The sequence below is a fragment of the Ranitomeya imitator genome, chromosome 3 (assembly GCF_032444005.1).
Source record: "Ranitomeya imitator isolate aRanImi1 chromosome 3, aRanImi1.pri, whole genome shotgun sequence".
Taxonomy (NCBI): Eukaryota; Metazoa; Chordata; class Amphibia; order Anura; family Dendrobatidae; genus Ranitomeya; species Ranitomeya imitator.
In genome coordinates, this window is record NC_091284.1 from 603,956,515 (window position 1) to 603,982,026 (window position 25,512).

General features: G+C 47.0%; 1 protein-coding gene and 1 long non-coding RNA gene across 4 annotated transcripts in view; both read right to left on the reverse strand.

Annotated features, from left to right (window-relative positions):
• The window catches only part of NDFIP2 (Nedd4 family interacting protein 2), a 148,838-nt gene extending 137,807 nt beyond the window's left edge, over window positions 1–11,031 (reverse strand). The window contains exon 1 of one of the 3 annotated variants that reach the window (XM_069758065.1): window positions 10,831–11,031. In XM_069758065.1, coding sequence (XP_069614166.1) covers window positions 10,831–10,866 — 36 coding nt within the window. In that variant the 5' untranslated portion in view covers window positions 10,867–11,031. The remainder of the gene's footprint in view (window positions 1–10,830) is intronic. The other 2 variants (XM_069758064.1, XM_069758066.1) reach the window with 2 other exon arrangements.
• Window positions 11,032–15,189: 4,158 nt separating this feature from the next.
• Window positions 15,190–20,688, reverse strand: LOC138672228 (uncharacterized). The gene is made up of 2 exons (XR_011319654.1): window positions 18,281–20,688; window positions 15,190–15,991 (listed from the first exon to the last, which is right to left on the reverse strand). It is a non-coding gene; the product is annotated as an uncharacterized lncRNA (long non-coding RNA).
• Window positions 20,689–25,512: the final 4,824 nt, after the last annotated feature.

A 25,512-nucleotide genomic window follows, 5' to 3' on the forward strand; every position in this document is an offset into this window, starting at 1 on the left:
GATAATGATGGTAAGTAATGGTGATAAATCAGAAGAGACTACAAGTTCTTCATTTTCTTCCTTTGTACTTTTCTTGTCATAAGCAATCTATTTACATAGTAACATAGTTAGCAAGGCCGAAAAAAGACATTTGTCCATCCAGTTCAGCCTATATTCCATCATAATAAATCCCCAGATCTACGTCCTTCTACAGAACCTAATAATTGTATGATACAATATTGTTCTGCTCCAGGAAGACATCCAGGCCTCTCTTGAACCCCTCGACTGAGTTCGCCATTACCACCTCCTCAGGCAAGCAATTCCAGATTTTCACTGCCCTAACAGTAAAGAATCCTCTTCTATGTTGGTGGAAAACCTTCTCTCCTCCAGACGCAAAGAATGCCCCCTTGTGCCCGTCACCTTCCTTGGTATAAACAGATCCTCAGCGAGATATTTGTATTGTCCCCTTATATACTTATACATGGTTATTAGATCGCCCCTCAGTCGTCTTTTTTCTAGACTAAATAATCCTAATTTCGCTAATCTATCTGGGTATTGTAGTTCTCCCATCCCCTTTATTAATTTTGTTGCCCTCCTTTGTACTCTCTCTAGTTCCATTATATCCTTCCTGAGCACCGGTGCCCAAAACTGGACACAGTACTCCATGTGCGGTCTAACTAGGGATTTGTACAGAGGCAGTATAATGCTCTCATGTGTATCCAGACCTCTTTTAATGCACCCAATGATCCTGTTTGCCTTGGCAGCTGCTGCCTGGCACTGGCTGCTCCAGGTAAGTTTATCATTAACTAGGATCCCCAAGTCCTTCTCCCTGTCAGATTTACCCAGTGGTTTCCCATTCAGTGTGTAATGGTGATATTGATTCCTTCTTCCCATGTGTATAACCTTACATTTATCATTGTTAAACCTCATCTGCCACCTTTCAGCCCAAGTTTCCAACTTATCCAGATCCATCTGTAGCAGAATACTATCTTCTCTTGTATTAACTGATTTACATAGTTTTGTATCATCTGCAAATATCGATATTTTACTGTGTAAACCTTCTACCAGATCATTAATGAATATGTTGAAGAGAACAGGTCCCAATACTGACCCCTGCGGTACCCCACTGGTCACAGCGACCCAGTTAGAGACTATACCATTTATAACCACCCTCTGCTTTCTATCACTAAGCCAGTTACTAACCCATTTACACACATTTTCCCCCAGACCAAGCATTCTCATTTTGTGTACCAACCTCTTGTGCGGCACGGTATCAAACGCTTTGGAAAAATCGAGATATACCACGTCCAATGACTCATCGTGGTCCAGCCTATAGCTTACCTCTTCATAAAAACTGATTAGATTGGTTTGACAGGAGCGATTTCTCATAAACCCATGCTGAGTGTTAAACTTGACGGGAACGGCAGCAACCAGCACCTAGCTGTCAGAATCAGTGTAAACCTCCCATGCCTGCTATACTGCAAGTCATCATTCATTTACATTTACTGATTCACGAGTATGTAAGAAGGAACTGCAATATTAGGCACATAAGACCCATCCCCACTCCTGGATTTCGTGACTGACAATTGGTTCATGGCTATAAAGGAGGAGAGGGGGCAAAGTTATCTTTGGATGAGCCAATGATAAAAAAAAATAATAAATACAAAGTGCATTTCTATATAGGGAAGGCTTGTACATATACACACACAGGCTGGTAAAAAAAAAAATAAGGTCTGCAGCAGAAATAAGTTACTAGGACAAAATCACAGAGCTGGGCCAAAATCGTCAATATAGAGTCCAAAACAAAATGGGAAGGCGTAAGAATCCTACACGTGAGCAGTCAGGATTGCCATATACAGAAGCCATAGGGAAAGAAAAGGACATCCCGTAATTCAAGCACTTAATGGTGTTTATTCCAGGAATAAAGTACATTTTAATCACTAGATCTTGGAGTAAAAACAATTTCCACAATTGGATGTGATTAAAAAAATGTTAATGTCACCTTTGCATTGTCAGGTGACATTAATCCCACGGCTTAGTAATGGAGAGGCGTCTATAAGACACCTATCCATTACTAATCCTATAGTTATATGTTAAATAAAGATACACCCAGAATAAAATTCTTTATTTGAAAAAAACGACACAGACTCCTTTAATATTCTAAATTAGATCATACTTACTGCAACGCCTAATTCCTCGATCTCCTGTAATGAAAAAAACAAACAAACATAAAAACAACAATATACCATACCTGTCTGTGGGTCTGTCGCACGCTGTAATCCATGTCTGGGGGCTAAATAGTTTTCAACCTGGACGGTGCAAAGATGCGACCGTCTCGGCTGAAAACCACTGGTGAATGAGCTGCTGAGAGTGCAGCATCATTCCCCAGCGGTGACATCATCCCTGGCATTTTCCCACTGTCCTAAGGTCACCGCACTTCCACCCGGCCTCAATGACGTCACCGCTGGGGAACGATGCTGCACTCTCAGCAGCTCATTCACCAGTGGTTTTCAGCCGAGACGGTCACATCTTGGCACCATCCAGGTTGAAAACTATTTAGCCCCCAGACATGGATTATGGCGTGGGATAGACCCACGGACAGGTATGGTATATTGTTGGGGGTTTTTTGTTGTTTTTTTTTTTTTTTTATTACAGGAGATCGAGGAATTAGGCATTGCATTAAGTATGATTTAATTTAGAATATTAAAAGAGTCTGTCGTTTTTTCAAATAAAGGATTTTATTCTGGCTGTGTCTTTATTTAACATATAACTATAGGATTAGTGATGTATACGTGTCTTATAGACACCTCTCCATTACTAAGCCGTGGGCTTGATGTCCCCTGACAATACAAAAGGTGACATCAACCTCACAAATAAGAACCCCACTTGCCACCGCTACAGGGCAAGTGGAAAGAGGCGGGCAAAGCGCCAGAATTGGCGCACCTATTCTTTTTTATCCTTTTCTGGACAGCTGGGGGCTGTTTTTAGGCTGGGGGGGCAATATCCATGGCCCCTTACCAGCCTGAGAATACAAACCCCCCCAACTGTGAGCTTTAGCAAGGCTGGTTGTCAAAAATGCGGGAACCCCATGCCGTTTTGTTTTTAAAATTATTTATTTAAATAAATTAAAAAAACAGCGTGGGGACCCCTCCATTCTTGTTAACCAACCTTGTTGAAGCTAACAGCTAAGGGTTGCAGCCCCCAGCTGTGAGTTTTGCCTGGCTAGTTATAGAAAATATGGGGGGTTTTCATTCATTTCGTTACATCGCAGGCGGCGGCTGAGGAATACCTCAATCATCCGCTCCTGCTGTCACTGTTATTAACAGCAGCAGGTGTCGGATGATGGGAGTAATAGTCCCAAAAGACCCAACCGGCTGTCATCATTCCAACTTTATCAGAACTCATCATTCTCCTCTGCTCGCGCCAATCACCGGCAGAGCAGTGGAGAATGATGAGAGCCGGCTTCAGCACCTGCCGCCGGGTAACAGCACTTATTGTAGTGCTTCTTCCCCAATGCCAATACATGTCATACGGAGGACATCAATGTTTGTTCTCAGTGTGCGGGATGTTTTGCCGTCAGTACTGACGGTAAAAAACGGATATGTCTACGTCTGGGGCACACGGTCCGTGGAAACACACCGACATGTGCACAGACCCATTCATTTGAATGGGTCTACATGTGTAAGTGTCTCCGGTACGTGTGAAAACTGTCACCACACGTACCAGACACACTGACGTGTGAAAGAGGCCTTAATTAAAGTCCCAACAGGTAAGGGCCAAGCGGAATTCTAATAAGCAATAGTCTGCAAGCCGTTGCCAAAACATGCCCAGTCATGGGTAGCAGACATGATGTGGTAACCTGGTAGGCTGTGTAGACCTGGTTGTGCTGTAAAAGGCCAAGATCATATAAATATAGGATTTCTCAAGACAAATTGTGGATTCGAGTGTCCCAAAGTAGCGCCGAATACTCGTTCACATCATGATCCGACTCCACTGCTATTAAAACTTGAATCCCCTCAACCATGAAATGTACAAGACTACAACAGGCTGCATTTTCCCCCACAGTAAATGTATGTATGGAAAATTGCTTCTGTGGTTCGATGAGCACAGATCCCAAATACGTTTTTAAAAAGCACAAAATCCCCAAAAAAAGTTTTTTCTAGACAGTGCCACCAAACGTAGGCAGGTACTCTTAGGCTACTTTCACATATCAGGCTTTTGCCGTCAGGCACAATCCGGTGAGTTTTTTTTTCCCCTCAGAGTTGTATTAGCGCCGGATTGTGCCTGATGGTCACATGTTTCATCCGCCCCCTCCTCCCCGGACTGCAGAATGGCCAGCGGATACATTGAAAAACTGCATCCGCTGCCCACGTCTTGCAGTTATTTCACAACGTCCGTTGGTACGTCGGCCCGACGCATTGCCAAGGGCCGTACCGACGGAAGTGTGAAAGTAGCCTTAGTCTATAGCAGGCACTGACATATTCTGCTGCTATGGCAAATGCACTTTCCTCTTCCCCCAGTATTATCGGCAGTTTCTCTTCCTCCTCCATGGAAGTGAAGTCTGGGAGGGGATCAGACAGTCTCTTGAAGTGAGTGTCTCTCACTGCAGAGTATTTGGGGCACCTCAGCAGGAAGTTGGCCTCATCCTCCACGGCCTCCTGGGGGCACTGCTGGCAGAGTCTATTCTCTCGGGGCTTGTAGTTCTGTCGGTGCCACTCAGGTTCAATTAGTAGGCTGTGGGCGCCGAGTCTGTATCGGCTCAGGATCTGTCGCTCTTTGGGGTTTTCTAGTTTCTCTAGATATGGGGCCAGTTTGTACTCCCTCTGTAGGTTCTGGTATATCGTCAGTTTCTTGGATTTATGTCATTCCTCCAGATGTTGAGATATTCTTCTTTGACTGTGTACCATCTTCTGGATTTTACCTTTTGTCAGGCCATGCAGGTTGATGGCTTGGTCAGACTGGCTTAGGGTACTTTTTGTTGGGAGGCTTCCTGGTGTAGGAAGGCTTTGTGATGGTAGGAGATGGGACTGCTACCTTGTAGATGAGCCTTGAATGACAGTGCCTTCTTTATTGCGATGTGCAGTGGGAATCTGCCCAGCCCTGCTCAGCAGGCGCTATATGATGTGCTCCGATGGACTTGGAGAAGATGCCTGCAGAACTCTAGGTGGAATATTTCTGTCGGCCCAGTGTCCCACTTTGATCAGTTTGGGTATGAGACTAGGCCCCAGACCTCACTGCCGTACAGAAGGATTGGGGCAATGATGGAGTCAAAGATTTTTAGCCAGACGGTTACTGGTGCCTTGAGATGGTGCAGGCGCCTTCTGATGGCACAGAAGGCTTTGGATGCCTTGTCTTTTAGTAACCATGGCTTGCTTGAAGCTCCCTGACAGGCTGAGTTCTTGGCCCAGGTAGGTGTACCTGTTTTCTGTAAGTGGATGGTTGTCTACCATAAAGGTAGGATGGCCAGTAGGTCTCTGCTTTCTTTTCTGGAACACCACGAAATTAGTTTTCTTCTGGTTGATTGGCAGTGCCCATGTGCTTCTGAAGGTCTCTAGGATTTTCAGATGATCTTGGAGGCCTTTCTCAGTTGGTGATAACAGCACGAGATCATCGGCATACAGCAGAAGTTTCACCTGGGTGGGTGTCATTGAGGGTGAGTCCTGGTGCTGAGGAGGACTCTAGGACCACTGCCAGCTCATTGATTTAGATGTTAAAGAGCGTTGGACTGAGGCTGCAGCCCTGTCTCACTCCTCGTCTCTCTCTCTTTTCCCCGGAACAGGAAGTCCAAATTGTATTTCCCTAAAAAAAAAAAAAAAACAGATCCGTTGCATCAGTTTTTCACAATTTGCAGCGGATCTGTTTTTTCAAAAATCCACCGAATCCTTCCTGACGGTAAAGGACTGGTGTGTGAAACTAGCCTTATGCTAGGTGTACATTGTGTCCGTGCACTTAGCCCACAGTATACATTGGGAGCTTTTCTGGACATAAAATGTTGTCATTTACAACTTGAAGGTCCAAAGAGTGTTCTTCAGCCCAAGTCTGGTCGTAAAGGGTTTCCATACCGTTTATGTAACTGCATATGTAGGCGCAGAAGGACAACTGCAAAGAAACATGGACCACGTGGTATAAGTTTCTGTACAATGGGCCCCTGTGGTGGAGGGATGACTCGGCAATGGCATCCATCTGGACCGTGGCTACTGCAGGGAGCTTTAGGTTTTTCCCCGACATTGGGAACAAATTTTAAGTGTACCTAGCCTTAGTAACAGACATATAAAGACAATAAGAATTCTCAACTTAGGCAAAATGTACACGCCTCACTCCCTAACTTGACAAACTCTATATCTAGATCAGAGCCATCAGGTGAGCGGAGGACAACCGATATGGGTTTTATGACTTGGACAATATCTCAATTTCTAGTTAGAAAGTCCCTTTGCATAAGCTCCACACAGGGTATTCGGCTGCTGGGCCCCACAATAAGCAGTTGTAGCCTGTGGGCGAATTTGGCAACAAACATATATATACCTTTTAGCCCCACTACAGGGGAAAAAGGAACATTGCACAGGTTATATGGAAATCAATGGGCAATCTATAGACCACAGATCCTACAGCGCAAGAGATGTTCTTTATAGTCACTATCCTGCTCTGGAGAATAGATGGAGGGTCCTGACAGTCTGTCTCTTCACAGAAGTATATGAACCATGTACTGAATCCTAATGGTGGGTAAAACACACACAGTTAGAATTCAGCGACGCTTACCGATTCCAGTGGTTTTCATGTGCCAACTAGAGTCTCAGTCACGTCTCACAATCTTCTATTGAGAAAAGCATCTGAGACTCTAGTTGGCGCATGATTGCAAATTGATTCTTGTGGCCACATAATGACGGCTGGAACCAGCAACCGCAGCTGAATCCTAGTTGTGTGTACATTACCCACTGTTACAATTTTAGAATATGGCGAGTTGCAGATCGCCAAAGATTTTCAGAGGATTTAGCAAAAAAATCTTAAGGAAAAACTAAAAGTGTTCGTTTCACACTGTTTATGTGTATTTCTTCTCTCATCTGACTTGGTTGACCTGTTCTGGAATATTTCAAAGGCTGAAATACTCAAAGAGTTGACATGTCGCCCCCCCCCCCCTTCCCCTAACCCAAGCTGAAAAAAGTCACGCAAAAAAAAAAAATATATAAAATATATGAATGAATGAAGCTTATTCAAGGAGTTTCAGGTCTTTCTGAATTTTTTTTGTATGGAACTAAAAAAAACAAAAACAGTGTGGAAGCATATCCTAACAGACATTCCCAGTATATAGGTTTTAGGAATAACTTCATTTATGAAAAACCAATGATGAGAGCAATATTAACAGTAAGCTCTCGAACGACTAAAGACGCGTAATATTACACTGGAAGGAACGTGTTCCTTCCTGATCTATATGCGACTACACCCGATCGTAGGTTACAGATAAAGGCCGGTCCAAAGTGTAACACAAATAGTCTATCCTGCAAGTCCCATACCTAGACTCACCTGGGTTATGCTCACATACCTCCGGATGGACTTACCATGGACTGTGAATTTACAGGTGACCAGACCGGAGTCACAAGATGCAGATCTGCCATTAGTGAGTCCCCATATAATCCATAGGGCATCCCAGCACACAACATCCCTGTAGTCTGTTACATAGACATAGAAAGAGGGGCGTCCCAGCTGGAGGAACACCTTCATCTCCTTACATAGAAAGCTTCTGGTTTCAATAGAGGACTGGCCTCGTGCGGCCATAACCTACAGATCATGGGCCCAAATGCAAGGTCTGGTACCAGGTTCCCCCAATGACCATACATTATCTTGGTACTGCTGTGCTTTCACACTGCCCTCTGTTCCCTGGTGGCATTCTTCAGGCACCAAGGCCCAACATGTCCCTATACCCATGTCCTATTGCTGAGCAGCCATTAAAATCAACACATGTCAGGCTACCCAGCTGAGAACCAAAACGGACCACCCATCCACTGCTCGCTGAGGACAATCCCTGCATGTCACCAGTGAGGTCTCAGTCCGATCTGTACAGATGTTACTAGAGAAGAACTGTGACTCAGGAACCACTTTTCATGACACCAGATGGGCCGTACACGTCAGCTTACAGCACGGGAGAACCACCTTTCCTTTCCTGAGGGCCTCACTATCAAACGGAATCAATCCCAGTGGCCCCTATAATCCCTAGGCCTTCTTCACACATGCATATAAGACACAAACGAAGAAGCTGTACCGCTGCGACGGACGCAGGAGCAGATGCGGCGGCAGACACGAGGGGCAGACACGGCAGACACGGGGGCGGATACGGCGGCAGACACTGGGGCGGATACGGAGGCAGACACGGGGGCGGATACGGAGGCAGACACGGGGGCGGATACGGAGGCAGACACTGGGGCGGATACGGAGGCAGACACTGGGGCGGATACGGAGGCAGGCACGGGGGCGGATACGGAGGCAGACACGGGGGCGGATACGGAGGCGGACACTGGGGCGGATACGGAGGCAGACACTGGGGCGGATACGGAGGCAGACACGGGGGCGGATACGGAGGCAGGCACGGGGGCGGATACGGAGGCAGACACGGGGGCGGATACGGAGGCAGACACGGGGGCGGATACGGAGGCAGACACGGGGGCGGATACGGAGGCAGACACGGGGGCGGATACGGAGGCAGACACGGGGGCGGATACGGAGGCAGACACGGAGGCAGACACGGGGGCGGATACGGAGGCAGACACGGGGCGGATACGGAGGCAGACACGGGGGCGGATACGGAGGCAGACACGGGGGCGGATACGGAGGCAGACACGGGGGCGGATACGGAGGCAGACACGGGGGCGGATACGGAGGCAGACACGGGGGCGGATACGGAGGCAGACACGGGGGCGGATACGGAGGCAGACACGGGGGCGGATACGGAGGCAGACACGAGGGGCGGATACGGAGGCAGACACGGGGGCGGATACGGAGGCAGACACGGGGGCGGATACGGAGGCAGACACGGGGGCGGATACGGAGGCAGACACTGGGGCGGATACGGAGGCAGACACTGGGGCGGATACGGAGGCAGACACGGGGGCGGATACGGAGGCAGGCACGGGGGCGGATACGGAGGCAGACACTGGGGCGGATACGGAGGCAGACACGGGGGCGGATACGGAGGCAGACACGGGGGCGGATACGGAGGCAGACACGGGGGCGGATACGGAGGCAGACACGGAGGCAGACACGGGGGCGGATACGGAGGCAGACACGGGGCGGATACGGAGGCAGACACGGGGGCGGATACGGAGGCGGACACGGGGGCGGATACGGAGGCGGACACGGGGGCGGATACGGAGGCGGACACGGGGGCGGATACGGAGGCGGACACGGGGGCGGATACGGAGGCGGACACGGGGGCGGATACGGAGGCGGACACGGGGGCGGATACGGAGGCGGACACGGGGGCGGATACGGAGGCGGACACGGGGGCGGATACGGAGGCGGACACGGGGGCGGATACGGAGGCGGACACGGGGGCGGATACGGAGGCGGACACGGGGGCGGATACGGAGGCGGACACGGGGGCGGATACGGAGGCGGACACGGGGGCGGATACGGAGGCAGACACGGGGGCGGATACGGAGGCAGACACGGGGGCGGATACGGAGGCAGACACGGGGGCGGATACGGAGGCAGGCACGGGGGCGGATACGGAGGCAGACACGGGGGCGGATACGGAGGCAGACACGGGGGCGGATACGGAGGCAGACACGGGGGCGGATACGGAGGCAGACACGGGGGCGGATACGGAGGCAGACACGGGGGCGGATACGGAGGCAGACACGGGGGCGGATACGGAGGCGGACACGGGGGCGGATACGGAGGCGGACACGGGGGCGGATACGGAGGCAGGCACGGGGGCGGATACGGAGGCAGGCACGGGGGCGGATACGGAGGCAGGCACGGGGGCGGATACGGAGGCAGACACGGGGGCGGATACGGAGGCAGGCACGGGGGCGGATACGGAGGCAGGCACGGGGGCGGATACGGAGGCAGGCACGGGGGCGGATACGGAGGAAGGCACGGGGGCAGACACGGCGGCAGACACGGGGGCGGACACGGCGGCAGACACGGGGGCGGATACGGAGGCAGACACGGGGGCGGATACGGAGGCAGACACGGGGGCGGATACGGAGGCAGACACGGGGGCGGATACGGAGGCAGACACGGGGGCGGATACGGAGGCAGACACGGGGGCGGACACGGGGGCGGACACGGGGGCGGACACGGGGGCGGACACGGGGGCAGACACGGGGGCGGATACGGAGGCAGACACGGGGGCGGATACGGGGGCGGACACGGGGGCGGACACGGGGGCAGACACGGGGGCGGATACGGAGGCAGACACGGGGGCGGATACGGGGGCGGACACGGGGGCGGACACGGGGGCAGACACGGGGGCAGACACGGGGGCGGATACGGAGGCAGACACGGGGGCGGATACGGGGGCGGACACGGGGGCGGACACGGGGGCAGACACGGGGGCAGACACAGGGGCAGACACGGGGGCAGACACGGCGGCAGACACGGCGGCAGACACGGCAGCACTGCTCACAGGATCGTACCCCGGGGTCACACTGCAGCCCCCCAGGTCCAGAACTGTAACCTGCCATCTCTGCTCACCCCAGCACCACCGCACAAAGCACAGGCCCCCAGCATCCACAGCCTCCATCATGAGCAGCGCAGCCAGGTACTGGGGAACGTCACAGCACAGAGTGAGGCCCACTGCAGAGCACCAGTGACATCACGCCTCACATGACGTCACCAGCCGTCCAGGTGACTTACCACTTGGTATCGGTTGGCAGCCTGGAGATGATCCATGACCCGCAGAGCCGGCGCTGGCCGAGTGTCGCCGCCGCTTCCTGTTCGCTTCCCGTCCGGTTCGTTTCCTGTGCGGGATCCGCCGCCTCCTCTCCTATCTGTCACCTGGACACAGCGATCACCAGCGCCGCACTGGAAACCTCCGCTCAGGTCTGCACCGCCCCCGTGGTTACCTCCGCTCCGCCTACAGGGTGTGCCTAACGCATGGAGGCGTGGCTTCGTGTTACTATGGATTCCCTGTAATGCTGGAAACTCCGGAACACGTCAGCACGTTCATACGTCATCACGTCGGCAGATACACACTGAGAGAAAGATACGTACTAAGCAAGCAGATTACAGAGGTGGTAGCACGGCAGGCATCCAGTGAGGAGCGCACGTGTCAGCTGGTGACCAGTCAGGTCGTGACTTTTGGTTTACAGACGGCTTTTAATAAAATGAAAGGAAGGATTTCATTGGTTGACATAGGCAACAGCTCCATATTTCTTGCCTCCAGTCACTGGCACACAGACTGTGGCTACCTGGCTCAGTACACCCTTGTCACCCGTCTGTCTGGGCCATGGCCATCCGCCAACTCCATGATAATGGCGCCGTGCCCGATGACAGCGTAGGATCGGCCCCGGGTGGCGGGTCATGCAGGCGTTGCTATTCCTGTACTGATCCCCCACACTTTTCCCATCGTTTCCTTCTGTCCTATTGGGGTCATCACCTGAGACCTCCTGCAGTGGTGATTTCACACACTATTACTTGTCTTTGCGCAATAGCTGGAGACCTCCATAACCAGCACAGTGCCCGTGTCCCCATCTACGCCTTATTCATACATGCAGTGTTGACGGCTCGACATTATTTCTCATTCAGATCACTGTTGCCGTAAAGAGAAAAGGGAGCTACGTACTGTACATGTATCATCACACTGGCTACCCAGCCGCTCAGTGTCCGACTGGATGACCTTGGGCCACCATCCAGTTATGTAAAAATATCACACATGACAGATCCTATACACTACACCATACAGGAAAGCTGACAGAGCCTCTATATTTTTAAACCAACAATCCCCAAAACATAATCAGGGAAAAAGAGGCATAGACTATAAATTAAATTCTTTTAAAACCATTTTTAATAGATAAACTAAAATACAGAAAATGTCAAAAAACAGGGTAAAGCTCAAAGTACAGACGGCTGGGAATAGTAGCCACACCAGGTAATATAATAAATAGAAATCCTATACATCAGCAGCAAGCAAGCAACAGTGAAGGTATATTGCACAATTTTCAATTATCATGGAAACTAAGTTCCTAAGGTGCTAACTCTATGGAGCCTCTATTATCCTCTGTAGCCTGCTAAACATAAAGTGCAAAGTACCTAATGCAAGGTGCATATCTATAAGCTGACATATAACGTATCAGTGCAAGATGTGAACTTACATAATTAGCTTTCCTGGTGGGGAACGTTCCACAGCGACACCGTCAGCGCCGTTTCGCCTGACTGGCTTCCTAAAATAGGGGGCATGTGTGTCTTCACCTAGCTACTCTATCCTTATATATACACAAAACCGCTGTGACCAGCATCGGTATGATTAATGTGCTGCGGCGCATGCGCCAATCTCCGGACTCCCAGATGCAAGTGTGACTTCCAGTCTTCCGCGCCTGGGACGCGAGCGTGGAACGCTTCGCCTCACCATCTGCGCAGAGCCGGAAATCAATGGGACGTCACTGACCAGCGCATGCGCACTCATATCACCGAGGCTCGAGTTCATGTGAGGACATCCAGCAGAGGGCGCATTACCGCTACTCGAGGTAACTACATGTCATTCACCTACATTCCATTCATTCGCCGGGTTTTTACAGGCAGGGGCGGCTGCATTAGCAGGCTTCTGCTTGTAAAATTAGTTAACCCTTTCAGATGGATTTACAGCGTGGGATGAGACAGATCGTCAGAAGATATGGAATATTGTTGTTTGGTTTTTTTTACATTTGTTACAGGTGACAAGGGTCTTCAGGTGGATTACCAGTATAATAAAATATTACAACATCCTGTGTATTTATTTCATTAAAATACTTTGTAATAATGTGTGTGTGTTTTTTTAACCATTTTATGGTTAACCCTTAAATTTAATAGCTAGAGCGCCCAAATGTTGCACATACACACTACTAACATTAGTAGTGTGGAATATGCAAAAAAAAGGGATATGAGATGGTTTACTGTATGTAAACCATGTCTCATATCATGTCGGGTTTGTGAAGGAAATAGCAAAAGCCGGTAATTGAATTACCGGCTTTTAAGCTATCTAGCGCTGTATGATATATTAATATATATATATATATATATGTGTCTCACTGACATATATATATATATATATATATATATAGACAGTATATATGATATATATAGACAGTATATATGTTTTTACGATTATTTGAGCGCATGGATCCATTGTATGTCCGTATGTCGGTTTTGCAAGCCTGCGAGAAAATCTCGCAGTACGGATGCCATACGGATTACATACAGAGGATGCCATGCGCAAAATACGCTGACACACCTTGCCTACGGATGACATACGGATCACTATTTTGGGGACTTTTCTGCATATTACGGCCGTAAAAAACGGACCGTATTTTTATACACTGTGTGTGAGGCAGGCCTTACGCTTACCCTCGTCCGGCGCCATGACAACCAGCAGAGTCCTGTACACGGAGGTCCTCCCGATCATGTGACCCCCTGACTCCTCCCATCCTGTGACCTCATCACAGGTCCTGTGCACACAGAGCAGCCAATATGTGGTGTGCTGCTCTGCGGGTACAGGGAGTGAGGGAGCTGACCGGGTGATATTACACACTCCTAACCAGTGCGGGACAACTAATGTGCCGCCCGGGATCGCGGGGCTGACTGTCAAAATTGGGACAGTCCCGCTGAATCCGGGACAGTTGGAGGTATGTCTATATACTACACCACACGGGTAGCGGTTAGCAGTGGGATACCACAGGGGGTCAGTATTGGGCCCTCTTCTTTTTAACATATTTATTAATGACCTTGTAGGGGGCATTCAGAGTAGAATTTCAATATTTGCAGATGACACTAAACTCTGCAGGGTAATCAATACAGAGGAGGACAATTTTATATTACAGGAAGATTTATGTAAACTAGAAGCTTGGGCTGATAAATGGCAAATGAGCTTTAATGGGGATACATGTAAGGTCATGCACTTGGGTAGAAGTAATAAGATGTATAATTATGTGCTTAATTCTAAAACTCTGGGCAAAACCGTCAATGAAAAAGATCTGGGTGTATGGGTGGATGACAAACTCATATTCAGTGGCCAGTGTCAGGCAGCTGCTACAAAGGCAAATAAAATAATGGGATGCATTAAAAGAGGCATAGATGCTCATGAGGAGAACATCATTTTACCTCTATACAAGTCACTACTTCGACCACACTTAGAATACTGTGCACAGTTCTTGTCTCCGGTGTATAGGAAAGACATAGCTGAACTGGAGCGGGTGCAGAGAAGAGCGACCAAGGTTATTAGAGGACTGGGGGGTCTGCAATACCAAGATAGGTTATTACACTTGGGGCTATTTAGTTTGGAAAAACGAAGACTAAGGGGTGATCTTATTTTAATGTATAAATATATGAGGGGACAGTACAAAGACCTTTCTGATGATCTTTTTAATCATAGACCTGAAAGAGGGACAAGGGGGCATCCTCTACGTTTGGAGGAAAAAAGGTTTAAGCATAATAACAGACGCGGATTCTTTACTGTAAGAGCAGTGAGACTATGGAACTCTCTGCTGTATGATGTTGTAATGAGTGATTCATTACTTAAATTTAAGAGGGAACTGGATACATTTCTTGAAAAGTATAATGTTTCAGGGTATATACACTAGATTCCTTGATAGGGCATTGATCCAGGGAACTAGTCTGATTGCCGTATGTGGAGTCGGGAAGGAATTTTTTTCCCCAATGTGGAGCTTACTCTTTGCCACATGGTTTTTTTTTGCCTTCCTCTGGATCAACATGTTAAGTTAGGTTATGGGTTGAACTAGATGGACTTAAAGTCTTCCTTCAACCTTAATAACTATGTAACTATGTAACTATGTACACCACACGGGACACATCCTCGATATACTACACCACACGGGACACATCCTCTCTATACTACATTACACGGGACACATCCTCTATATACTACACCACACGGGACACATCCTCTATATACTACACTGTTGAGGGAGGATCTAAATTGATCCTTCACGGTTGACTCAGTGATTTCCAAATTAATCTTCAGGGCGTTGCCGGCAACTGAAAATGACCAGACGGAGACGCATGTCTCTGTATGGGGGATCGAGCAGATCTCTGGCCCCCGTTTATTGTGTACGAGTTTTCATAGTCATAGAAATTATACTTCAACCAATCAGCATAAGAACACGCTCACAGTTCTTAACCTATAAGAATGCAGGAAAAACTTAGCCCATAAGGATACAGAAAAAACGGAAACTACAGATATGGTCATGTCTTCTTGGCATGAAAAAGACATTCTAACAGGTGCCTCAGTCTTGTATAGCGATACACCCCCGAGTCTCTTATCTGGCTCGAGTTAGAACACTCAAGGTCTTTATACCAATTATGAACCATAGCCTAGTTGAATAACAAAATGTTATCTTCGTGAGAAACAGGACAGAGTTACTTCATGGCAGCTGTAACCTTCTGCCTAATTAAATAACAGAATTTATCTTTGACCAACAAGAAAATGGAGTCAAAGCACAAAATGGAGAATCTAGCACAAAATGGAGAATCCTTCATAATTTGTTCCTTCACATTCCCCCCTAGATAAATTTTGTTAATTAATGTCCAGCATCAGAGGTCCTATCCCAAGCTATAAGCTCGAGGGGTACTGGTCTTCACATGACTGATGCCATGTTACCAGCCATGGCTGTTGCGGCGTACCCGTCCCCCTGTATACTAGAATTTACGAATAACAATTATTGATAACGGTGGTGGGGATCTTTTAAAAATAGCCATGAGCTTGGCTTCAACATCTTCATCAGGAAACTTTGTGAAATCGGTGTAGAGAAGAGCAGGGGTGGTAACGCTTTTGGTATCATCATTAGTTGTCTTAGTGCAGGATTTCCTAATACATACAGAAATACACCAAAGAACAAGTTTTAGTATTACATACATGACAAGGATAAAGGCAGCGATGTGTAACAAACTTTGCAAGATTCCAGCTATCCAGCCCCCAAGTCCCTCAAACCAATTGGCTGGATTAAGAAAGGAGAAGGTGTCTGCCCACCAACTGTCCCTATTACGGTCATTGTCTTTATCATATTGATCTGAGTTTTTTAATATCTTCTAACTTTAACTTTAAAGTACTATTGGGATCTGTATAATAACAGAAAGCGGGTCCAATAATCTGACACATACCACCCTGTGCAGCTGTTAAGTAGTCCAGTACTACAGTATATTGATTAGTGACTATGATAAGTTGGTTTTGGACAGCAACAGTAGTATTAAGTACAGTTAGGGCCAGAAATATTTGGACAGTGACACAAGTTTTGTTATTTTAGCTGTTTACAAAAACATGTTCAGAAATACAATTATATATATATATAATATGGGCTGAAAGTGCACACTCCCAGCTGCAATATGATAGTTTCCACATGCAAATCGGAGAAAGGGTTTAGGAATCATAGCTCTGTAATGCATAGCGTCCTCTTTTTCAAGGGACCAAAAGTAATTGGACAATGGACTCTAAGGGCTGCAATTAACTCTGAAGGCGTCTCCCTCGTTAACCTGTAATCAATGAAGTAGTTAAAAGGTCAGGGGTGGATTCCAGGTGTGTGGTTTTGCATTTGGAAGCTGTTGCTGTGAGCAGACAACATGCGGTCAAAGGAACTCTCAATTGAGGTGAAGCAGAACATCCTGAGGCTGAAAAAAAAGAAAAAATCCATCAGAGAGATAGCAGACATGCTTGGAGTAGCAAAATCAACAGTTGGGTACATTCTGAGAAAAAAGGAATTGACTGGTGAGCTTGGGAACTCAAAAAGGCCTGGGCGTCCACGGATGACAACAGTGGTGGATGATCGCCGCATACTTAATTTGGTGAAGAAGAACCCGTTCACAACATCAACTGAAGTCCAGAACACTCTCAGTGAAGTAGGTGTATCTGTCTCTAAGTCAACAGTAAAGAGAAGACTCCATGACAGTAAATACAAAGGGTTCACATCTAGATGCAAACCATTCATCAATACCAAAAATAGACAGGCCAGAGTTAAATTTGCAGAAAAACACCTCAAGAAGCAAGCTCAGTTCTGGAAAAGTATTCTATGGACAGATGAGACAAAGATCAACCTGTACCAGAATGATGGGAAGAAAAAAGTTTGGAGAAGAAAGGGAACGGCACATGATCCAAGGCACACCACATCCTCTGTAAAACATGGTGGAGGCAACGTGATGGCATGGGCATGCATGGCTTTCAATGGCACTGGGTCACTTGTGTTTATTGATGACATAAGAGCAGACAAGAGTAGCCAGATGAATTCTGAAGTGTACCGGGATATACTTTCAGCCCAGATTCAGCCAAATGCTGCAAAGTTGATTGGACGGCGCTTCATAGTACAGATGGACAATGACCCCAAGCATACAGCCAAAGCTACCCAGGAGTTCATGAGTGCCAAAAAGTGGAACATTCTGCAATGGCCAAGTCAATCTCCAGATCTAAACCCAATTGAGCATGCATTTCACTTGCTCAAATCCAGACTTAAGACGGAAAGACCCACAAACAAGCAAGACCTGAAGGCTGCGGCTGTAAAGGCCTGGCAAAGCATTAAGAAGGAGGAAACCCAGCGTTTGGTGATGTCCATGGGTTCCAGACTTAAGGCAGTGATTGCCTCCAAAGGATTTGCAACAAAATATTGAAAATAAAAATATTTTGTTTGGGTTATGTTTATTTGTCCAATTACTTTTGACCTCCTAAAATGTGGAGTGTTTGTAAAGAAATGTGTACAATTCCTACATTTTCTATCAGATATTTTTGTTCAACCCTTCAAATTAAACGTTACAATCTGCACTTGAATTCTGTTGTAGAGGTTTCATTTCAAATCCAATGTGGTGGCATGCAGAGCACAACTCGCGAAAATTGTGTCACTGTCCAAATATTTCTGGCCCTAACTGTATATCCAATATATCCCAAATTTGATCATCTGGATAATCTGTGGCCCTAAGCAATTTATCCCACATTTGTGTAATCATAGGGTAAATGAAAATAGAACTGAATTTTATTGGCTATACCCATCTGTACTATTAATCTTTCATGATATTGTACAAACTTATTATTCAAGGATGTTGGAAAATTTAGGCTGTCCCATGCGGTTACCAATATTATTATATGGAAATACAAAAAACTAAAACATTATGTCACCTTATTTGCTACTAGTCTGTTTGACCAGCTTGCAGTGCGATACGTGGATCCACGTCGGCCTTCCTTCCAGCTTTTACTTACATAGGAGTAATGAAGAGGACTTGGTAGGGACCGTCATACAAGGGTTCTAGTCCATGTTCTCTGACATAGCTTTTCACGACAATAAAACCACCAGGCTTCAAATTGTGACAAGTGTCGGTTTCTGCTGAATCTGGAAGGGAAGAATAAACTAAAACATGGGTGTTAGCAACATTTTTACTAAGCTGAATAACATATTGAACAGCACGGTCAGTTTCTTCTGATAACTACTGAGACTGGAAATTTGCAACTGAGGGCCTAGCACCAAAAAATATTTCATTAGGGGACAGGCCATGTTTTGCAATAGGGGCAGTACAAATGTGGTACAGTACAATAGGTAGGAGCTCTGGCCATGGAGCCGTAGTCTCCTGCATCATTTTGGTCAATTGTCCCTTCAGTGTGCCGTTCAGCCTCTCAACTTTCCCACTAGATTGTGGATGGTATGGAGTATGGAGGGCTACACTGGATCCAAGCATTGTCAGAACCTCCTGATACACACGAGAAGAAAAGGCTGGGCCTTGGTCACTTTCAACAACTTTTGGAACACCATATCTGCATATGACTTCCATCACCAGTTTCTTTGCTGTGGTTTTTGCAGTCATGTTGGTAACGGGGAATGCTTCCGGCCAATTGGAGAACATATCGACAACCACCAGACAATATTCATACCTTCCAGACTTAGGCAACGTGATGTGGTGCACCTGGAGCCTTTGGAAAGAATAGTCGGGCTTAGCAAGGTGCTTTGGGGGTACATGTTGAAGTTGACCGGGATTGCAGGTCTGACAGATGTTACATGCACGGTTGAGTGCTGTCAGGACTGTAGAAATACCTGGAGCCCAGTAGTTTTTTTGTACCAGGGCAAGGGCCTGTTTTTTTTTCCTCGATGTGTGAGCCCATGTGCCCACGTGGCAATAGCAGGGTACATCCACTTAGGGAGACACACAAGTTGGTCCTTTTTCCAGAGACCATTGTCCATACGTGCTCCATCAGCTTTCCACTGCTTCACTTCTTCCTTTGGAGACATTCTCTGCATCGTCATTAAGCGGTCTCGCGGGGTCCGGCAGAAAACTTCAGTCTGTTGTGGATCATCAGGTTCCTGTAGAGTCAGTGTTTCTTGTAACTGTTTACGCTGAGAGCGTGTGGTCACCATAGTTGGTATGGTTAGTTCAACAGGTAGGAGAGCAGCAGCTTTTGCTTGCATATCCACAAAGTTGTTACCAACAGTCTGTGGTCTGTTCCATAGTACCGTGCTCCTTAACTTTGATAATGGCCACCTGAGTAGGTAATTTGATTGAGTCCATGAGGGTTTTAACAGCTTCAGCATTCTTCACTAGAGTCCCGGCGGTAGTAATAAACCCTCCATTGGCCCATAGGGCTCCGAAATCATGAGCAATACCAAATGCATACTGTGAGTCCGTGTATATATTAGCCGGCCTTTCTTTGGCAAAAGTACATGTAGTAGACAGAGCCTGAAGTTCTGCTTCTTGTGCTGACAGTGAGGGAGGGAGGGAGGGAGTGCAGCTCCGGGCAATACAGTGTCTTCCGTAGTAACAGTGTATCTGGTGTGGAATCTGCCAGAATCATCAGCATATCTTGAACCGTCTTTCAGGGCATTGTAGAGAGGTTGCATTATGCGGGATGCGTCCGGTATTCACTGACAACAATAAGTACATGGTCCAAGAAAACGCTGGAGTTCAGTCTCATCTTTTGGGAAAGTAAGGGAGCTGACGGCTTTTTTTTTTCCTCTATGAGGTGTCTGGCACCCTGAAGGAGACAGTGACCCAAAAATATCACTTGACCAAGGCAGAACTGAAGTCTCGAGGCCGAAACCTGACAGTTCAGATCTGCTAGATACTTGAGGAGGCTAACAGTGGCAGCAATGGCTTCCTGCTCTGTCCGTGCACATAACAAAAGTTCATCCACATACTGAAGCAGCGTGACATAGGGGTGATTTAACTGGCAGGGTAAAAGACAATGGCCCATATTTTTTGCAAACTGATTGGGACTGTTTTGGGCCCCTTGTGGCATAACTGTCCACGTCAATTGTCGTACCTGATAAATGAATGCAAACAGAAACTGGCAATCTGGGTGTAATGGAATGCTGAAGAAGGCATTGGCGAGGTCGGTGACTGTGAAACAAGCAGCATCCTGAGGTATCTGGGACAAAAGAGTATGTGGCTTAGGCACCGGAGTTTCCAGAACAGTAGCTGCATTAACTGCCCGTAGATCTTGTACCAGCCGGTACACAGGGGGTTGGTCGGGTGGGGTCTTTTTCTTAACGGGAAACAAAGGCGTGTTACATGGGGAAACACAGGGTACCGGGGCACCATTATCGAGTAATGTTTGTATTTGCCTTTTGAGGCCCCGCTCCTGATCATAGTTCAAAGGGTACTGATGGACTTTGGGGAAAGGGGCACCAAGTTTGAGAAACACTTTTACTGGTTCTACAGGGCATTATTGGGGGTGAATCTGGGCCTATCAGGGCCATCATAACCGTGGGAAGGGCATGTAAGATATACATCTCATTATATTCACCTGCATAGGGGTTATATAACGTAAATACCATCTGACCATCATCTTGGAATTATATTCTGGAGCGGAACTGTGATAATAAATCTGCCCCCAGTAAATTTACCGGACATGAGGGAGAGATTACAAACTTAGCAGTAACTTCAGGGAAAAGTCCCACAAGGATGGGTTTTGTGAGAGTATATTTATTGGGTCTGCCATCTACACTGATTAAAACAAGCTCTTGATCTGAGAATTAACATGGCGAGGGAGATTCCCAGACATAGGGTTAAAAAGGGATATTGGAGTATGGGACTGGATTTGTGTAAGGGAGGGGGGCTGGAGCTGGAGTCTGGGCCACTGATAAGGAACCAGCTGCGTCTTTGTAACTGTGGGTGGGGGGGCTGAGATTGGAGCAGAAATCGCTGCAGCTACTGATTTAACCCTTGATTTCCCTGTTGATGCAGAGCGGGTTAAGTTTTTCTGAAAACTTTGTACTACTTTTTTTCAATGCATCGTCCAGAATGGAAGTCTCAGTATCGGGTCTCATTGACATTATTGCCTCTTTCAATTCAGATTTAAGGCCGGACATCAAAGCTACTGCAAAAAGGTGTGTATGGGCTTTATTATACAGTGAAAACCCCAGATCTTTAAACACTACCATAAGACGCCCATAGAACTTCTCGGCAGTCCAGGATATATTGGTGCCTTGGGGTTAAGGGGCATAGGGCTTACAGTCGGGAGAAGAGGCTTAATTTCCTGGGGAGGGACCATATTATCTAGCAGGGAGCCCCCCTGTCTCAAATTTTTAATTGTTTGCTTTCCCAACACATTGATCTCAGTCACTTTCTCAGTTCCTTCTTGCACCACAAACATCCAGTTTTTGTCATAGTAATAGACAACTTTCCTTTTTCAACGTAACAAAAACAAATCAGAATTCACTTCCTCTGTTAATCCTTAAAGGGAACCTGTCACCCCGTTTTTTAAAGATTAGATAAAAATAGTGTGAAATAGGGGCAGAGCTGGGCTTTACATTAGTGCCTTTTTGGTGCCTTTATTCCCCCGTTAGGCTGCCGAAATACCTTTGTGAAGTGGCCGTTTTGTCCTGTCTCTCAAGTTGGTCAGGTCGGATGGGCGTGGTCAAATAGCGGTTCCTCCCCCACCTCTTGCGTTTCCCTGCGCAATTTAGTCCCGCCGTTGGCGTTGTGTTTAGCGCCTGCGCAGTAACGTCTAATTTGGCGCCTGCGCATTATGCTTTGCCCAACTGTGGGCATAGCATAATTTACATCACTGCGCATGCGCGGGTCGTAACTTTAGCCTGGGTGCCCCAGAAGTGATCATATGGGCATAGTGTTTATCTGGATGCCGGTAAAATTTTCTCAGCCCGAACTGCGAGCGATTTTGGCACCAAACTTACGCTCGCAGTTCGGGCTGAGAAAATTTTACCGGCATCCAGATAAACACTATGCCCATATGATCACTTCCGGGGCACCCAGGCTAAAGTTACGACCTGCGCATGCGCAGTGATGTAAATTATGCTATGCCCATAGTTGGGCAAAGCATAATGTGCAGGCGCCAGAGGCGAATTCACTGCGCAACTGCTAAGAAAGAGCGCGATCTGTGCGATTCACAGATCGCGTTTACGACAGACACGCCGAGAAGCAGGGGGGAGGAACCGCTATTTGACCACGCCCATCCGACCTGACCAACTTGAGTGACAGGACAAAACGGCCACTTCACAAAGGTATTTCGGCAGCCTATCAGGGGAATAAAGGCACCAAAAAGGCACTAATGTAAAGCCCAGCTCTGCCCCTATTTCACACTATTTTTATCTAATCTTTAAAAAACGGGGTGACAGGTTCCCTTTAATTTGCTATATATCAACCATTCAACTTGAAGCAGATGAATTTTTTACCAATCTTTCAATTACACTGATAACCAAACAATCTCTTACAAGTTTCCTTCTAAAACTAGGCGCCATTTTTTACTTTAAACTTACAATATTTCTTTCTAATTCAATACAATATTGTTGTTTTAAACAAAACACAGATCTCCCAGCGCGTTCTACACCAAGGACATAAAATTCAGAGAGGACGCAGCTTCGTGCCCCCTCCATACCAGAGACACAGAGATAAGAATTTACAGCATTCCTCAGCACAAAAGAAAACAATAACGCAGTTGTTTGACTCCCCCTCCAATCGGGTATCTTAAAAATTTCACACAGAAACGGAATACAGCAGTTCTCAGACTTAATTAATTTCTACAAAACCTTCATCACACAATTCATATGAAAAACCAGACCACCTTAGAAAAACCAATGATTGAGAATATTTTCCTCATCCTTGGGCTAACAATATCAGATTCATTACACAAATTCAAAGTCTTCTCTTACTTCCATGGAAACATGATTCTCCTTTAGAGCTAAATATCCTTACTTTGTCGTGCATAGTACTAGAGCGGCCGTATATAGTCTATTCCACTGGGTCTACCTGTCCCCCCCTGGGACAACCCAAAAACGCGGTACTCAGTGAAAGGAGGAGGGCGTCTTAGACTAACCCTCTGGATACCTCTGGATATATATACTGTATACTTCTATATATTCCTGAGTTACGTATCCTACCCAATCTTCGATCACCTCACCGCGCCTGATTCTAACAATGATCAGGAATTCAGGATATTTTGACTATAAAGAGAATTACATCACTGGTCAATCCTGGGTGTCCGTCCCTTATGAGGTACGGTTCGAGCACTGGGCTCCCAATAGAACTACACCTCTATATGATTCCACCCAAAAATCACCCCACCATCGGGGACAAACCTCAGATCCTCTTTGCAGCACAAACACAGGAAAACCACACCAAACGGTCAGTCTGGACAGTATAACTGCCAACTTACCGTGGTTGTTGTGGGGGATGATCAGTCCCAATTTTCCAGTGCCTGTGTCCGGTCCGAGGGTCCTTCGTCTTGTTGTCCTCCGGGGGGCAGAGGCGTTCCTGTTTGGGGCCCCACGTTACGGGCGCCAAGCTGTTGAGGGAGGATCTAAATTGATCCTTCACGGTTGACTCAGTGATTTCCAAATTAATCTACAGGGCGTTGCCGGCAACTGAAAATGACCAGACGGAGACGCATGTCTCTGTATGGGGGATCGAGCAGATCTCTGGCCCCCGTTTATTGTGTATGAGTTTTCATAGTCATAGAAATTATACTTCAACCAATCAGCATAAGAACACGCTCACAGTTCTTAACTTATAAGAATGCAGGAAAAACAGCCCATAAGGATACAGAAAAAACGGAAACTACAGATATGGTCATGTCTTCTTGGCATGAAAAAGACATTCTAACAGGTGCCTCAGTCTTGTATAGCGATACACCCCCGAGTCTCTTATCTGGCTCGAGTTAGAACACTCAAGGTCTTTATACCAATTATGAACCATAGCCTAGTTGAATAACAAAATGTTATCTTCGTGAGAAACAGGACAGAGTTACTTCATGGCAGCTGTAACCTTCTACCTAATTAAATAACAGAATTTATCTTTGACCAACAAGAAAATGGAGTCAAAGCACAAAATGGAGAATCTAGCACAAAATGGAGAATCTTTCATAATTTGTTCCTTCTCAACACCACACGGGACACATCCTCTATATACTACATTACACGGGACACATCCTCTATATACTACACCACACGGGGCACATCCTCTATATACTGTTGTGAATTCTGTTGTCGGGCTCCCTCCTATGGTCATGAATGGTACTTCGGCTGGTTCTGTCCATGGACTTCCTCTGGTGGGTGTTTCTGAGTTTCCTTCCACAGGTGACGAGGTTAATTCATTAGCAGGCTGCGCTATTTAACTCCTCTTAGATCTTTGCTCCATGCCACCTGTCAATGTTCCAGTATTGGTCTAGTACTCCTGGATCGTTCTTGTGACCTGTCTTCCCAGCAGAAGCTAAGTTCCAGCTTGTATTTCTTTGGTTTGCTATTTTTCTGTCCAGCTTGCTATTATTATTGTTGTCTTGCTTGCTGGAAGCTCTGGGACGCAGAGGGAGCGCCTCCGCACCGTGAGTCGGTGCGGAGGGTCTTTTTGCGCCCTCTGCGTGGTCTTTTTGTAGGTTTTTGTGCTGACCGCAAAGTAACCTTTCCTATCCTCGGTCTGTTCAGTAAGTCGGGCCTCACTTTGCTAAATCTATTTCATCTCTGTGTTTGTATTTTCATCTTTACTCACAGTCATTATATGTGGGGGGCTGCCTTTTCCTTTGGGGAATTTCTCTGAGGCAAGGTAGGCTTTATTTTCCTTCTTTAGGGCTAGCTAGTTTCTTAGGCTGTGCCGAGTTGCATAGGGAGCGTTAGGCGCAATCCACGGCTATTTCTAGTGTGTTTGATAGGATTAGGGATTGCGGTCAGCAGAGTTCCCACATCCCAGAGCTCGTCCTTTATTATCAGTTACTATCAGGTCATTCCGTGTGCTCTTAACCACCAGGTCCATTATTGTCCTGACCACCAGGTCATAACAGTACAGGTGGCCCAAAGTACTAATGCATCTCAATAGAGGGATAAGAGAAGTTCTGAGACAATTTTTTTTTCTTTGCAGTGTGTTTTGTCTCTCTTTTCCCCTTTACCTCTGGGTGCTTCAGGACACAGGTGTAAA